We start from the raw sequence: 16,147 nt of genomic DNA on the forward strand, positions 1-16,147 counted from the left end.
GGCACCTCAGGCTGCTGCCAGCTCACACAAGAATGAAGCCTTGTGGGGCTTCTGTCCACTTCTGGTGGATGAGGTGTTTCACATGGTCTCCTCTCTCCTTTTTGTCGGTCATTTTGTTTCTTATTGTGTTCATTTTCCACACGTTACCCTCCCTTTCATACATTTACAGTAAATGGGTCAGCAGATGTTGGAGGAAAAATCATGGGAGGAGATAAAGAAGGAAAGAGAGTGATGAGGAGGAGGAAGGACAGCCAGCACTTTGACTTTCCACAGATGCAGAGAAAGATGAGCTATGGAGACGAGGGTTCGGATTCAAAGTTCAAGCATTAAGCAAATGAGAAAAACCAATGAATCTTTTCTGTATCTAGTTTTCACTTAATGAAAATATACAAGAAACAGACTAATCATTTATTTTTTCCTCTAATTTGATTTAAACAGTTGACATGGTGGACATATATGCTTCTTTCCCCTCTTGCTGAGAGTTAGACGGCTAGTTTTCCTGTCGATACAAGGTTGCCAGGCAACTGGTCACCAACAAATATTTGCAGAAGTAACTTTCTGTGGAACGTTATCTTTTTTACAGTTTTGTAGGTGAAAGAAATAAACATACATCATACAACATGATGACAACATTTGAGCTTCAGAGGTCCTTCTAAGCAGATTGTTTAACTTTGGCTGTTTCCACACTTGCAGTCTTTATGCTAAGATAATTTCATCCTGGCCTCAGATTCATGGTGACCTCACAGATGTGGGAGCAGCCTTGATTTTTTCATATAAGTCTTGGAAAGAAATGCCAAGCAATTTCTTTAACAGAAGCATCCCACTGCCTACCACATTTCGAATGCAAACATACAATGCAATTATCGTGTTTGGAACAGATAAATATCCAACAAACAAGCCTCTGCACTCGATTCAGAGCTATAATTACGCTGCTGTGATTCAAATGAATAATAAATGCTGTGAAAACAATAGCTGTGGTTAATGTTGTGAATTATTGCTTTGAAATTTGGTGACAGCAGTTTGGAAATACTGCACAAAGTTGTGAGCGTGCATAGACCGGTTGGACAGAGGATGTTCTGAGTCATTAGTCAGTGGATGAAAGTTTGGTCAGAGTCACAAGGCAGGAAACTTCATCCAAGAAAAGAGTTCAGTAATAAGGTCAAGCAGAAAAGCCCCCTGTGCTTTGCAAAGGATTTTCGCAGTATATTCACTTCTGTATCCAGTTAAAGCTGCATAAATTTAGCATCTTAGAGGAGTAGTAGTTTTAGTTTCATATTCATCCAAGATGAACATATTTTCTTTCCCAGAATTTCTAAAGTCCTCTCTTAGCACAGACTACTATACCAGGCCTACATGCCAGTGTGCTGGTGTGCCTATTGTTGCTGTTTTGCCTCTGGGATGCATGCGTGTGCTGCAGATGCAGAGAAGGTAGTGATTTGGCTGGTCCAAGCCAGGATAATGGTGTGTTTGTAGTTCCTGCTAGTTTTCTCCAGTGGCCATCTTTTGCTGCCATGGTTCTTTGGGTGTCTGCCTTGTGGTTTTGCCTGTTAAGTTGGCAAGCTGGAAAGATGAATGTAAATCTATGATGAGGATGAAAACAGAAAGACAGTTATCATTGGGAAAAGATTGAAACAGAGGCTGACAAGCATACCTGTTTTTCTAGAACAAATGACTTCATTTCAACATCTGCAAAATAGAAGAGACTCTTGATGAAAACATTCTGGTTTGACAAGAATGTGACTGCAGGCGTAGCCTAAAAAGAAGACATGATGCAGTGTCCAGGGTTTCCTGTTTTTACTGACGTTACAACATTAGTTACCGCAAAGCAAATGTACATGGTTTCATTATCAATTATCAGACAAGAGTCAAGAGTCAACAGTTGGCTTAGTCATTAATAAATGGCCTTTGCTCTGTATCTGGAGCTTGTTGTTATATTTCGTAACAGTGCAATAAGATCCTCTGATGTTAGCTGGGGGTGTGCAGAGTGTGTATGAGCACATAATCCTTGTCCATTTGCTTTCTGTAGAGTATTTTCCTGATGAGCGGTCAGCTGGCAGGTAGTGATTACACAGGAATGGTTTTAAGTAGAGCCCGACCAATAGCGGTGTAATGGACCATAGTTGATCCATGATCCGCACGGATCCCCACCCATGGTTTGGCATGCATATGAACTGTGGATTAAGAGCAAAGTTTAACAATGATAATGCAAAATACAGTTTTACTACCGCTGTTTAAAGTAAGCAGAAGTGCACTTGGAGAGCACATTCTTCCGCCAAGGCCAAGGCCAAGGCCAATGCCGTATCTAGCAATTTTCAAGAAAGTGATCTGGATCTGAACCAAAAATTTGATTGGCCACTTTCCAACTAAGTTTCATGAAATTCTGCCTGGTAGCTTTGCAGTCATCCTGCTAACAGATAAGCAAACAGTGCTGAAAATGCTTTGGCAAGGAATAATTCCCCAAATCTCGAAGCAGAGCTGCAGTGACAAGATACAGAGTAGTTATGCGGGCCTTTTTTTATGTTTGTTTTGATTTTGCTGATCCAAAAAAAGATCTGATCTGTGACTCAAAAGTCATGATATGATGTGTGCCATTAGTTATTTGATTTGTTGCACACCCATTGACTGATTCTGGATTTCTGAGGCCAATTCAAAGACAGATTTTTAGGTAGTAAAAAAATCAAGATACAGAGAACCTGCTGAAATTTTTTTTTATATATATATATATATATATATATATATATATATATATATATATATATATATATATATATATATATATATATATATATATATGTATATATATGTATATATATAAAATAATAATGCAATTAATTGCACCCTCCTCAGTTCCCTCATTTCTGGCACACCAGTGGCTCTGATGAACACTCCAGGCCAGTAGGTGGCGGTAGTGAACCTAAAGTCTGTTTGTAGCCATGAAGAAGAAGCACAGGAAGCACTGAGTGACGTCAGGCACTGGAAGGAAGACGAGATTGAGGTTGTTGGACACAAAGTCTTCTTTTAAAAATTTTCCCGATGGCAGCTTGGATAAAAGCCTGGTTGTGTGCAAATTGTACAACAAAGAGTTTTCTGATCACTTTCTCAGCACTTCAAGCCGACGGTATCACCTCAATGTAAAACATGTTGCTGTTAGCACCAGAGCTAACGTTAGCTACGAGTCATGCTAACGGCTAACGGTGTAGCCATCCCATAATAGACCACTTTTCTAGACAGTGCTTGAGTTTACAGAAAGTCTTAAAATGTTGAATAAAATCGCTATAATTGAACTTAGATTTGCAGTAATCTGTGAATGTAGCAGACACATGAAAAATGCAGACAAATAGAAATGAAACATTTTTGTGGTTTAAGTTTTTACTCCATCGAGGCTCTGCCTCCTTGGAGGAGGAATAACCTAAACAACAAAAATATCTCTTTTAATAACTTAATTATAAAATTTTTGTTTATAAAAAAATAAAAATTGCTATTCCTATAAAAAGAACCATCAAAATTACACCATTTATCAGACTCAGAAAAGATGAAAACAGAATGAATCTCTGGATTTTCAACTTTCTGAAGCTCCTTGAACTACTTGTGCTGATTTTATGTGCCATACAGTGGAAAAAACAACTAAATTCAGGCTTTGTCATCAAAATCACTTTTTTCTATATGTCCCATTTTCCTTTTTTTAAACGAATTTTAAATTATTAACACGTATATGTATTCATTGATTCAACTGTCAACCACAATTTTATTTGAATTAAAAAACTTCACTTATTGTGTCAAATATTGCTATTTGACAAAACTGCAATTAATTGCGATTAATTAATTACAAAGCCTGTAATTAATTAGATAAATTTTTTTAATCGCATCCAACACTAATATATATATCTTATACTGGAAAGAGAAACTGATGGAGAAATTCTTTATAAACTTGCGCATTATTTCACAAAGTGGTCTGCAGCTAACTGTGAAGAAAGATCTTGACTCTGCACCACCGCCTTTCCAGTGGTAATATCTGCTCTGTTACATGTGCTGCATGTGACAGCGCTGAGAGTGTTGTAAACACTGGAGTCGATGGTGACAACACTGTCTACATTATTCTAGTTAATAAGCGTCACTAAGCTGAAAGTCTTCATCTCTCCTGTTTTTAGTTTATGCATATACATATTGTTTGCTTCACACCCACTGCAGGTTTGCTCTGTCTTGTGACTGGGAGTGTGATGGTTTGTGATGAAACCCACAGCAGTGGTGCTGTCCACAGATATTAAGGAATAAATAGCCTGATGTGCCCTGACTGGGGGAGATGGCAGAGAAATGTTTCTGTGTTGCCTCGGCCTGACAAATATATTGTCAGCCAGACAAAGTGCCCAGGTCTGTCACAAAATCTGCCATCGGTGGGCAGATTGAAAGGGCAGAGCTCTATAAAGATGGATTTTTATAGCATTTCTGCTTTACTGAACAGTTTATAGTCAAGACAAAATGGATGGCAGAGACAAAGGGAGAAGGAACATGACAAAAGATCCCAGGGTGAAATTATTCTCAGGAAATAATGGATACATGGTGCTGCACTGTGTCTGCCTTCATGCCTCCAGACAAAGCTGCCTGCAGCAGAGTGTGTGTAGCAGCACAGCTGGAGGTGTGTTCACAGGTAAGGTGACGCAGTGCAGTTTTGGTATCCATTTTGGTGTGACACTGCACTGGGGTTACCTGCTGTGAGAGGTCCTTATTAGAAAGCAATACAGAAAAAAAATGTCATTGGCTTTAGCTGACAAAGGCACTCACTGACTTCTTTAGAATGAGTTGAATCTTTTTAGAAATCCCTTTTTTTCTTTTTCCTTCAATCAAGTACACGGGGTCATCTGTAGCCTTTAATTTGATTGATTTAATTTGCACAGGTATAGGTATTTATTTTGATTTAAAATGATTTTGCTGAAACAATAACAGAACCAGAATAATCTTTAAAGGTAGTGTTTTCAGGTGATGATGCAGTTCAAAACTTGGTGTATGTAGAATCCCATCTGACATTCAATAATTTATGTAATAAATTAGCTCCAGGAAATAGCTCAGACTTGGCTGGTTTTAACAAATGCAACTCAACTTCACACTTTGCCCTTATCTTGTCCATCAACCCATGTTTGTGTCTGTTGTGTTTCCTCAGGCCCACTCAGCACTGTGTCGCGGTGTCCTCCCAATGAGTACCAGTGTGGAGGAACGGAGCTGTGCATCCACATGAGCAAACTGTGCAACGGGGTCCCAGACTGTACTGATGGCTGGGACGAGGGCCCACACTGCAGAGGTATGACTTCATACACAGCACCAGTCTGTGGGCATGCTTTTCTCAGATATGCAATATGAACAGTGGAGACTGTGCAGGTTAATAATGCAACTCCTGTGCTAATACATTCCATCTGCATGGAACAAAAAGAGGCAGGGAGTCTGACTGGATTTCTGTTGCCTTTTTCTGTTGCCTACTTATTATAGCTAAAATCTGCACACAGTGAAACATCAGTGAAGCAACACACTGATTCACCACATCACCGTCTATAATACTGGATTGTGCTGCCTTCTGTGTGTGTGTTTTCTTCAGCTATACTATGTCACAGCCAACTGTATATTTCACATTCTGTATTCGTGAGACAAGACAGAGCCATTAAATCATTCCGTTTAAACAAGGGAAGTGACAATTTTTATACCCGAAATGAGGAAGCCATTTCTGATGAGTCTAAAGAATGTAATACCTTTTAAAAGAATGTGCTGATCAGGCTTCCCACAGTGAGACAATATGAAACTCAATTGTGCAAAAGACATGAATCTCTGTTGGCTGAACCCAGTAGACATTATACTCCCCGTTTCACTAACGTCAACTGTGCAGCAGGTTTCAGTAGCCTTAATATTAGATTTTTATTTTGCTTGACACATAACAAATTCAGCTTTTGCAGAATCCAGGGCTTACTGAATTAAACAGAAGATTTAGTTATTTACTGCAAAGCTCAGGATCACAATAAGATACCTGACCTCACCATCTTGACCACGACCTTGCTGTCCTACGAGACATTTTTACTTTTCCTTTCCTGAGTTAGCCACCTTTTCTTTCTAGACTTCATTTCCCCCACTGCACCCTCAGTTAAAAAATGAGCTGAAATGAAATATTTATTGAAGAAACATGGTGAGAGGTATTGGAAAGGACATTAAATTTTCATGCGCTCTCAGGCTGGCTAGACTTCTGTATCGTATGTGTGTGTTTGTGTGTGCATTCACCTCATAGTGGGGGATGCAGCTGCTCTCTCATGGGAAAAGCGTGTGGTACCCACATGGCTGGCCAATTATTTTAGGTCTGAGACTTGGTTTTGAGGGTTAGAGTTGGAATTGGAATAAGCTGAAGTGCAGCGGCGTGTTTATGAAACATAGATATCCTCTCGTGACATCTTTTGTCATCTGAGGGGTGAAATGTTCCAGTTGAGGGTCATCTGATTAATACGGGCGGTTTGTGTTCTGAACCAAAATAGTGCCGTTCTGGTAGTTTTATTCGCTCCAAAATAAATGTTTTGCGGTGTGTGTCACGGTAAGTTGTTTACATTGTTGCCCATGTTGGTTTTCTAAACCCATCTCAGTTGTTTGGTGCTCAGACTTGTTTTGGAAAATTCCGGGCATGTCTGTAATTTGAACTGTGGTTGTCTCAGCAAGCCTCGGGAGCACAGCAGGAAGACTTGTGTATCCCTGAATTGCATGGAGATTGGCAGCAGGGTAGCGGTTGTGTGGAGCAACTCGTCTGATGTTCACATAAAGAGCAGCTCATGTAGGAGTCCGAGATAGCGGCTAAAAATGCACAAAGTGAAGAAATCTGCTGATCTGTAGAGTTTCCTTGTTTTTCTCTTGCTCAGCACTTACAGCTCTTTGAAAGTTTTACTTTATTATTGATTTAGGAAATTTATTTGGTCAGTGGTGTGAAAATATGTACAGTACGTCACTGGAGCTGTGCGTTTTATCTTCAAAAATGCGACGCCTTGAAGAAGAGATTCTTGTTGTTGCTCCTTTCTCCCCAGAGGTGTTTTGTTAGTGTGAACAGTCTGACAGTGTTTCTAGGCAAAGTGAATCACTTGTGAGTGATAGATCTCAGCCTGGCTTGACATGACTGTGTGTGTTTGACTATGACTCACTGTGTCTTGATTTATATCTCGCAGGATGTGCAGTGCACCGTCGAAAACTCCACTGATATTTCCATCATGCTGTCGGTCAGCTGACTGGAAGGTGTGATTGTAGCGTGTTATCTTCGTGCCCTTCAATATTTGATGTGTATGTAGCCTTGGAGATAGCAGGGGTTAGCAGGGAGGTATTGATTTTGAGTGCAGGGCAGAAGTATTTGCAGATTTCTACTATGTCTGTGGCCCCTCATTCACAGGATATATTACATGTTTTACTTCAAAGAAGAATCCACCTTAACATCACGTAAAACCTTGAAAGGATGACATATATGAATAATTTAAATTATTACAAGTGAGATGAGCTGAAGACAACCAGACTAGACAAATGACTAAAATGTGTTAAATGTTCTTTGGATTTTGAATTCAGTTTGCACCAACCACTACAATGACTAGGATCATTTTACCAGTTTACTGAACTATGCATTTACTTGATTTCTTCAACTATATTTTGTTGCCTGATTTTCTTGGATGGCCATGAATTACAGGAAAACAGTCTATCCATAATCATTTCAACATCTTAATCCACAACAAGGATTTAAGGATGACTTTATTTTTTGAATTGTAAATGATTTTAATGGGTAAATGCATTTTTTGCAAATTACTTTTAAGTTCAAGGTTTTGTACCTCTGTGCTTTCTGCTATGGTCTGATTTTGATTTAAATCATATTTACTCTGTTAATATTAGAGTGATGCTTTTGGGTGTTAAAGTGCCTCTTTGGTCGTTAATTAGACCTTTCAATCTCTCTGTGTATAAAATTTACATATCTAAACATTTCTTCCTTGAAAATAATCTGTTCCTGCTTCAAAATGTCTCTAATTTTACACCGTTGCTTCTTTTAAAATGTCCAGATAAATAAAGTCTTTAGCCCAAAGTAATTTAGCCAAACATGTTTGAACCAGAAACTAATTTTGAAAAAGAATACCTCGGAAGAAAGAAACAATTCTGTTTGTTTGTCATGTATCACAATTACTTGTCAAATCAACATAGCTTTGACATTTATTCTATTGCTTAACCGGAGCTCTTTTTTAGCCAACCAAGCACAAATTAGATGAGGCAGGACTCATCAGCCTGGTAACCCAGAAAAACAAAAGAGAAGCTTCAAACATGTTGTGAAATAGTTGTATTTTTACCCAAACCACATCCTCGTCTATCTTACCCTTTAAATTGACTTTGCGGCTTTTTCAAACCAGAAGCTTTCTCTTATATGTATAGGAATGTAATTTTTGGGATACAGGGTTGCAGGATTGGTTCCATACGTTTGTTATTTATCAAATCTTATTTATGAAGTCTGTATCGTGCTTTTGATTCACTGTACGCAAAAAATCTTGATTTTCATTTTCACTTCAAGGTGGTGAAATGCATTAACTTGACCAGCTGTAATTGTCCACAACACTATTGCATCTGATTGAATGGTCCTGAAAACTACTTTATATTCATAACTGTCAAGAGTGGAACCACACTGAGAGTCATTTACACTGAGAGGTAGAGACACAAACATCTTGCTATTGAGCTTTGGAAAATTCCAGTCTTGGGCCAAGATGGAGAAAATCAAAAAAGTGGCCGCATGTTCTGTACTAACCACCTTCTCCCAAATCTAAATGTTCCAGTTGTGGGTTTTTTGTGTTTGCTTTTAATTCAGTTAATAATTCTCATTTTAACCTTGTAATATTATTGTTGAAAGACTTAAGTTCCTGAACTCTTCACACTCATCAGTGGTCCATTTTAGTTTAATTGATGATTATGTTTTCAGGGACCCATGCTACATTCACACATCTCTTGTCTGTTCTATTATTCAGTTTCTGTGTAACTGTGCTTACAATAAATTGTTTATTCTTATTAATTATTATGTTGCTCTCTGTCAGGAGGAGGCCTTAGAGAAGGAAGTTAAAAAAATGTAGCAACACACATCAAGTATTTATGCAGTTAAGCGCCCTGCTGAGCTCGAAAAAGAAAGTGTAAAATAGCGGCTTCAGTAGCACCTGTGTGTGATATTTACAGGCATGCTGTAAGCTCTGTGCTCTGCCTTCAGCAAGAAGGATAAAGGCTGAATGATCACAGTATAATCTGTGGGTTTACAGTGAGATGTTCAATGAATTATTACTTAATTATTACAAATCCGCCTCCGATTAGAACCGCTATGCCACAAGTGACAAGAAAAAAACATTGATAAAAACCAGTCGCTTTGCTCTCACATTCATTCCTTCACTCATTCATTCATCACCCTCCCTTCTCCCCTGTGTTTCCCTTTAGAGTATATATCCAACTGCTCACTCATGGGCTGCCAGGAAAACTGTGCGGTGACTCCAGTCGGACCTGCTTGTTACTGTAAGAGCGGTTATGAGATCAGCCTGGATGGAAAGACATGCAAAGGTGAGTTTCTACAAGCAACGGCCACCCACTGCTCCTGGGTGATACCTGTGGTTTAATATGTGCTGACTGTAATCGTCAAGGGGCTGCACAGTGGCGTAGTGGTTAGCACTTTCGCCTTGCAGCGAGAAGATCCCTGGTTCGCGTCCCGGCTTTCCCGGGATCTTTCTGCATGGAGTTTGCATGTTCTCCCTGTGCATGCGTGGGTTCTCTCCGGGTACTCTGGCTTCCTCCCACAGTCCAAAAATATGCTGAGGTTAACTGATTACTCTAAATTGCCCATAGGTGTGAATGTGAGTGTGCTTGTTTGTCTTTGTATGTGGCCCTGCGACAGACTGGCGACCTGTCTAGGGTGTCCCCTGCCTTCGCCCGAGTCAGCTGGGATAGGCTCCAGCCCCCCCCCGCGACCCTAATGAGGATTAAGCGGTGTATAGATAATGGATGGATGGATGTAATCGTCAAGCCACACAGAAATATCGACAATGATTGATCTTCATTTTGACTTTTTGACTTTTAAAATAAAACTATTCCTGCAAATCCTGCTTTCCAGGAATTACACAGTGAGAGTACAACTAGATCAGTGGTGGTTTTTTTGTATAAGTGACAAACACATTGTTTGACTGTACAAAGCTTATCCAGTGTTTACTCATGTTTTTGAGAAGCTAAACCAAGTGTAGAGTACACAGTGGGCAGTTGAGGGGACCTGTGAGTGTGTGTGTGAGTATTTCCTGCAAAACAACTGAGATCTTAACAGCCATAGAGGTCATAGAGGAGGGACAGGCAGAGCAGAATGATGTAGTGGTTATTTTGGCAACAAGGCAAAAAAAATGATCACACCTTTAATTAATTATGAAGCCAGTGTGACAAAAACAAACTTAGCAAGAGTGAAAGTGAAGAACAATCTGCATTTTATATACCATCTGTGGACAGTTTTTATGTTTTTACTTCGTCCTCTTTTTGTTTGTCCTCCAATTTCTGAGCTGAAATGAGTTATTTTGTGTTGTAGCTGAGTAATGAGACCATCTGTGGCTTCTGTGTTTCAGACTTTGATGAGTGCAGTGTGTATGGGACCTGCAGTCAGTCCTGTACTAACACTGAAGGCTCCTACACCTGTTCCTGTGTGGAGGGCTACTTGTCCCAGCCAGACAACCGCTCCTGCAAGGCCAAGAATGGTGAGTGCTGTCAGACATCAGCAGGATTAAATGTGCACCAGGTTGTCCGAGCCTGGATGGACGTCCTGTCCCTGTTCCTCCTGTTTACTGTTGGTCCACGTTGCGTTGCCAGATCCAGTAGACCGTCTGCCTGTCCTGCTGATCGCCAATTCTCAGAACATCCAAGCCACCTCCCTGAGCGGCACCACAGTGCACAGTCTGTTGTCTACCAGCACCAAGCAAACCACAGCCATGGACTTCCTTTACGCCCAAGAAACTGTGTGCTGGATCCACGTGGGAGACTCGCCCTCATCCACGCACCTCAAATGTGCCTTGATCCCCAATCTGAAGAGCTTCACTGAGGAGAAAATCATCAACATTTCCCTCAGCCTGCACCGTAAGTACACCACAGAGGATTTTGTTGCTACATTTACCAATCACACCCTAATGAATTTAATGGCTTTGAGTAAACCGTAGCAGTTGCTCAGCAGAGTGTGATCTGCACAGGCCAGAGTGTACAGTCCAGTTCTCCACACAGAAGAAGCTGCATCACTGTGGAACAAGGCTGAAATTTTATACCAAATGCCACATATAAGGTGAATTCCACTGCTAATATAAATAATTTGGTGGAACACTGACACACTGTACACCCCCTGTAGTCACGCAGCGATACATTGGACCAGTTGGGATTTTTTACACTGAATTCTTTCATTATGGACACAAGATTTCACACTGTGACAAACACAGACCTGGCTTCCACTCCAGCCAAGGTGATTAGACTTCTTCTGTGGCTTCAGATTTTGCTGTTTCTACAGCTATTCCACAAGAAAAATACTCTATTATGCATGGCTGCCTGATTGAAATTAAGCATTGATGTGATGCATACTGCAGGTGTGAGAAATATGCAGAAAAAAAAGTGGCACAGTAGGAATCCAGTTACCCCACTACTGCTGCAGCAGGTGGATGTTGCTATGTGGAGATAAATGCAATTGGATTCCTGTGTAACAATCATTGAAGTCATCAAAAATTTAAGTCTACTTTCATTCACATGTGCTTTCCTACCTGTCAGACAGGGAAAGTAACGTCCATCCACAGTTCCTTTTTAGATTGCGATTTGACTTCTTAGTCTGATGTGTGTTAATGTACACCTGTGGGCATTTTTACTCTCATAACAAGCAGTGTCCCAGCAGGGTCGCTCATTACAAAAAAATGTCAAAACCTCAAAGCTACTTAAAGGAAATAGAAGGCGGAAAATGTCCATGTTAAGGGGTTAAATAAGTTCCAGTCAATTGTAAACAAGTGGACAAAATATGTCTAGAAATTTAGCCAAAGCTGAAACTGAGGATCAATTCCTTCCAAACAGGCCTGTCCTGAGACTCTGTGTGCTTCTCTGTGTTCTGCACAGCCTGTGACTCACAGATATTACAACAACACATTAAAAGCAGCTGGGCTTTTCCATGACTTAAGTTTCGTTTAAAAAAACACTAGGTTGTTTTTCTGTCCTGTAAAAATGAAACTAAAAGACAAACAACTGAGATCTAAGGAGTGCGACTGAATGCAAACATGTCGACTCGCATGTTTCTGAATGTGGACAAGCTGCAGGTCAAAAGCATCCCACATCCCACTTCCTCTTTCTCCCCATTATCACTCTTTTGCTACAAGCCATGTATTCTCAGTTGTGCCCTGGCCTGGTTTCAGGCAGCTTGTCCTCTGTGAGTCAGAAGAAAAATAAACCGCAACAACAACAACAACCTCATCTTCAGAAAGCCAGCAGGGACGGCTCATCGCACTGTGTTTTTTTTCAAGTTGGCTGGCAGGTGGATTATAATTATCTGCATTGTCAGACTTATCTGTAAATATTAATCAAGGACTTTGCCTTGAATCAAAGTAACATTGAATTCCTCACTTAGTCATTGTGTTTATATTCTCTGCAGCATCATCTCCAGCTTCTCCCCACAATCCTGGAAGTCCACTCTGATCAGGAGAGATTAAAATGAGAGAGAGGCTTAAAGATAATTCAGTGTATTTATATGACATACTGTGGTGTGCACAGCAGGGGAAGTTGAAGAAGTGCATTGGTGGTTAGACCAGGAAACAGCCACAGTGGAGCCAGAGGGAGCCTGGTTGCTGTTAATATAACCTAAGAACATGATTTGTGAAAGAATATTAACAATATACCGCTTTTTTCCCGTGCATTTCTACTTTTCTGTTTCTTCACCTTCGTGGATCATTTGCAAAATGAATTGATGTGTGATTCATGCATGAAGGTGATTCACTACACATTTTTCATTTTCCTAGTCAGAAACAGCAATAATATATAATAGCATAAAAACATAATATATATAACCATATTTATAAAGATTTGGTTTTCCTTCTTGTCTTTGTAAAGTAAAAAATTAGTTTTTTTTTTATTGAACACATTTTCAATCAGCAATGAATTAGAGCATTACTTCTGCCTTATGCTAAACTCTGTCTCTCTTGCTCTTCCTACTCACCACACCTCAGTGGTGCTGAAAGGTTCACTGCACACCTGTCATCAATTTTCTCGTTTTTCTCATTCATATTCTTATTATTAGGCATAATGACAAATACAAGTGAAATCAAATGCTTTATTAATTTTGCATATGTTGTTTCTGACCATGAAAAGGGGCTAAAAGTGAGCTCATCTCTGCAAGCCGTGATATAGTTCATGCACTGGTTTAAACTCCACGGTGACACTGTCATTTTAAAGGGGGCTATCATGCCATGAGCGGAACAGGGAAACACCTCGAAGAAGGAATGAAGAACAGTGCTGAAGATCTGGATGAATGAGATGGGAAATAGGACTTCTGATGAGTTCAGTGAAAAGACTCATGGATGTTGGTTCTGATGGTCGACTGGAGGTGATCTGATGCTGGTATGACAGCTGACAGAAGCAGAGAAAGGAGCTGTTTTGAAAATTGGCAGAAACAAAAAGATTTGCTCTTAGAGGTTGTAGCAAAATTGGATTTTTTGAAAAAGTGGAAAAGTCATCTGATTGAGGTGGAATGGAAGATGAGAAAGAGAGAGAGAAAGCACATTCCTGATTGAACTTCTGTTGAACTTCATTTCTCTACGCAACACATAAAATAATGCAAAAATATTATAACTGTATGGTATTGCATAGCACAGTTTTATTCCTCTACTCTTTTAAACTTGCATACAACTATTGTGAACAAACACATCTGCTCAGTGTGCAGCATCTTGTCTCTGTTCACATCCCTCCTCCATGTGACTGAAGAATGCATTAACATGACAGAAATGACTTACTCAGTTCAGACCATCATGAAAATCAAAAGGCCCAGTGATGACAGTCATAAAGCTCTGTCTTCCACATGCACGCACAATGCTATGTAGCTGCCATGTGGAAATATCTGAACCAGATGATATCAGACAAGGTCAGACCAGGAAAAAATGAGGTGTTTTGGTGTCCCTCGCAGTAATGAAAGGAAAATATAGTCTGATGTGTCTTACTGTGTGTTTGGAGCCACAATAACACAACGCTGAACATGCCTTTCTTAGTCAGCCTGATGCAGGTAAAACAGCAAAACAGACACCCATCTCAAAATTGCAGAAAAAGTGCCACGTTGCTATACAGCAGAGCTTTCCTATTAGCTATAAAATGTGTTTCTGCATAATCATTTTAGTCAGGGCAAATTATAAAAAAGAGAATTATCGCTGTTGCTGTAGTCATCCAGCTGAAACCAGAAACTCAATGGCTCACAACTGATTTAAGCTGATTTGAGCCAATTTAAGAACCAGAAGAATTTGCAGGAAATTCCAGTAGCTTCAGCTGGGCTGTACACGCCTGTCCTTCACACACATGCACACCCACGCACTCTGCGGCGCTTGTATGCAGACATACGGATAAACACACATGTGCACGCCCACACGGCAACAAAATGGAGAACTGGCTGTGTCGAGGAGCAAGGACAGGAAGTGGATGACATATGATGAGGGATTCAAAGTGTATTGCTGCAGTAAGGAAGCAATTGAAGGATACTGCTTTTTCTGTATCCTTGTGACCATATTACGTTTTTCCATGCCAGTATTTGTATAATTGTGAGGAACAAAAAAGCACAGGGATGCTGCTTGAAGGCGTTTTAACTATGAATGAGACAAATGACAGTTACAAAGAAAATGAAATCCTGGTCGTTTCTTAGCATGACTGATTTGCAGAAAGTGCAGTGATGCAAACAGGTGCTGGATTTACATTGTAAAGAAGTATAAATCTTTACATCTATAATGACTTAGACACATATTTTATAGATGCACCCTTTGACCAGCCAGGGGACCCCAAACAACACCGGGGCAAAGACATATACAAAACAACAAAACTGATTTTTCTCATCTGTTCCAGACCATAATTTGGAACCACTGCCCAGACAGCAGAGTTGATCTTCTGGACAGACTGCTGGCGTGTGAGTGTGACAGAATAGGAGGAGCAAGTTTATGCTTACTGTCAACATGGAAGGAGCCAGCGACAGCCAATGGCAGGGGTGAACATACAGGAAATGATGCGCGTGTGGTTTGAGTGACTCATGACCTCAGAATGCCACAGATGAGTTGTCCAGATGTGTCTCCACCCCCTTTTGCACTCTCACTCTCTCGCTTTCATCACATTCCCTTTGACTCTTTCCTCTTTTTTTTCCCCTCGGTCCCTCTTTCTACTCCCAAATTGCATGAGACATATACTTACTCTCTTTCTATATTTGACAGCGCTTGTTTGTTGCTAATTATACCAGTCTCCCCAAATCACAAATGAATATACAACAGTGGTAGTGCAAGAACCATGAATAACATCACTAGTCTCACAAACAGAATCTATCTGAGCATAATTAAAACATGACTAAGAGTCCACAGCGATGTTCAAAGTGTGCAAAACAATTAGCTATTTAGCTTTACGCACAGTTATTTGGCCATAGAGCAAAACATCTGCAATATCTGCATCCTGAGGGGGACATGAATGTGCCAATTATATGTCCTGATTATCCCTGCAGTATTTGTCTCATACGTTTTGCCCAAAACCACAAATGTCAGCTTCATGGTTAGCCATAGGAAAAAGCAGGAGATCATGCAGTATACTGTAGGATTCATCCTCTGAGTGCCATAAATGTCAGCACTAAACTTTATTGCTCTGCATCCAATAGCAGTGACGATATTTCAGTCTGAATCAAAGTGTTGTACCTTCGGAATGACATTTTTAGACACATGCCGCTAACGTGTCTAAAACTGTTTCATTCTCTGAACTAAATAAATATGTATTTGGGTTCCTGGAACTAAGGAAGCATCTGCACATTCCACCCAACGTGCAATATTCACTACTGGTCAGTAATACAAAAATCCTAATAAAAACTGGATTAAGAATACAGTTCACGGTGCAACCATAATGCCTTTTAAGCATTCGTTGT

At 40.1% G+C, this 16,147-nt stretch overlaps 1 protein-coding gene across 5 annotated transcripts in view; it reads left to right on the forward strand.

The window, feature by feature from the left end:
* Nucleotides 1-16,147, forward strand: part of LOC111587369 (low-density lipoprotein receptor-related protein 1-like) — a 99,171-nt gene that overhangs the window by 24,935 nt on the left and 58,089 nt on the right. For all 5 annotated transcript variants that reach the window (XM_055010878.1, XM_055010879.1, XM_055010881.1 and 2 more), the window contains 4 exons: nucleotides 5,156-5,293; nucleotides 9,451-9,570; nucleotides 10,611-10,739; nucleotides 10,852-11,115. In XM_055010878.1, coding sequence (XP_054866853.1) covers nucleotides 5,156-5,293; nucleotides 9,451-9,570; nucleotides 10,611-10,739; nucleotides 10,852-11,115 — 651 coding nt within the window. The remainder of the gene's footprint in view (nucleotides 1-5,155; nucleotides 5,294-9,450; nucleotides 9,571-10,610; nucleotides 10,740-10,851; nucleotides 11,116-16,147) is intronic.

The sequence above is a fragment of the Amphiprion ocellaris genome, chromosome 5 (assembly GCF_022539595.1).
Source record: "Amphiprion ocellaris isolate individual 3 ecotype Okinawa chromosome 5, ASM2253959v1, whole genome shotgun sequence".
Lineage (NCBI taxonomy): Eukaryota > Metazoa > Chordata > Actinopteri > Pomacentridae > Amphiprion > Amphiprion ocellaris.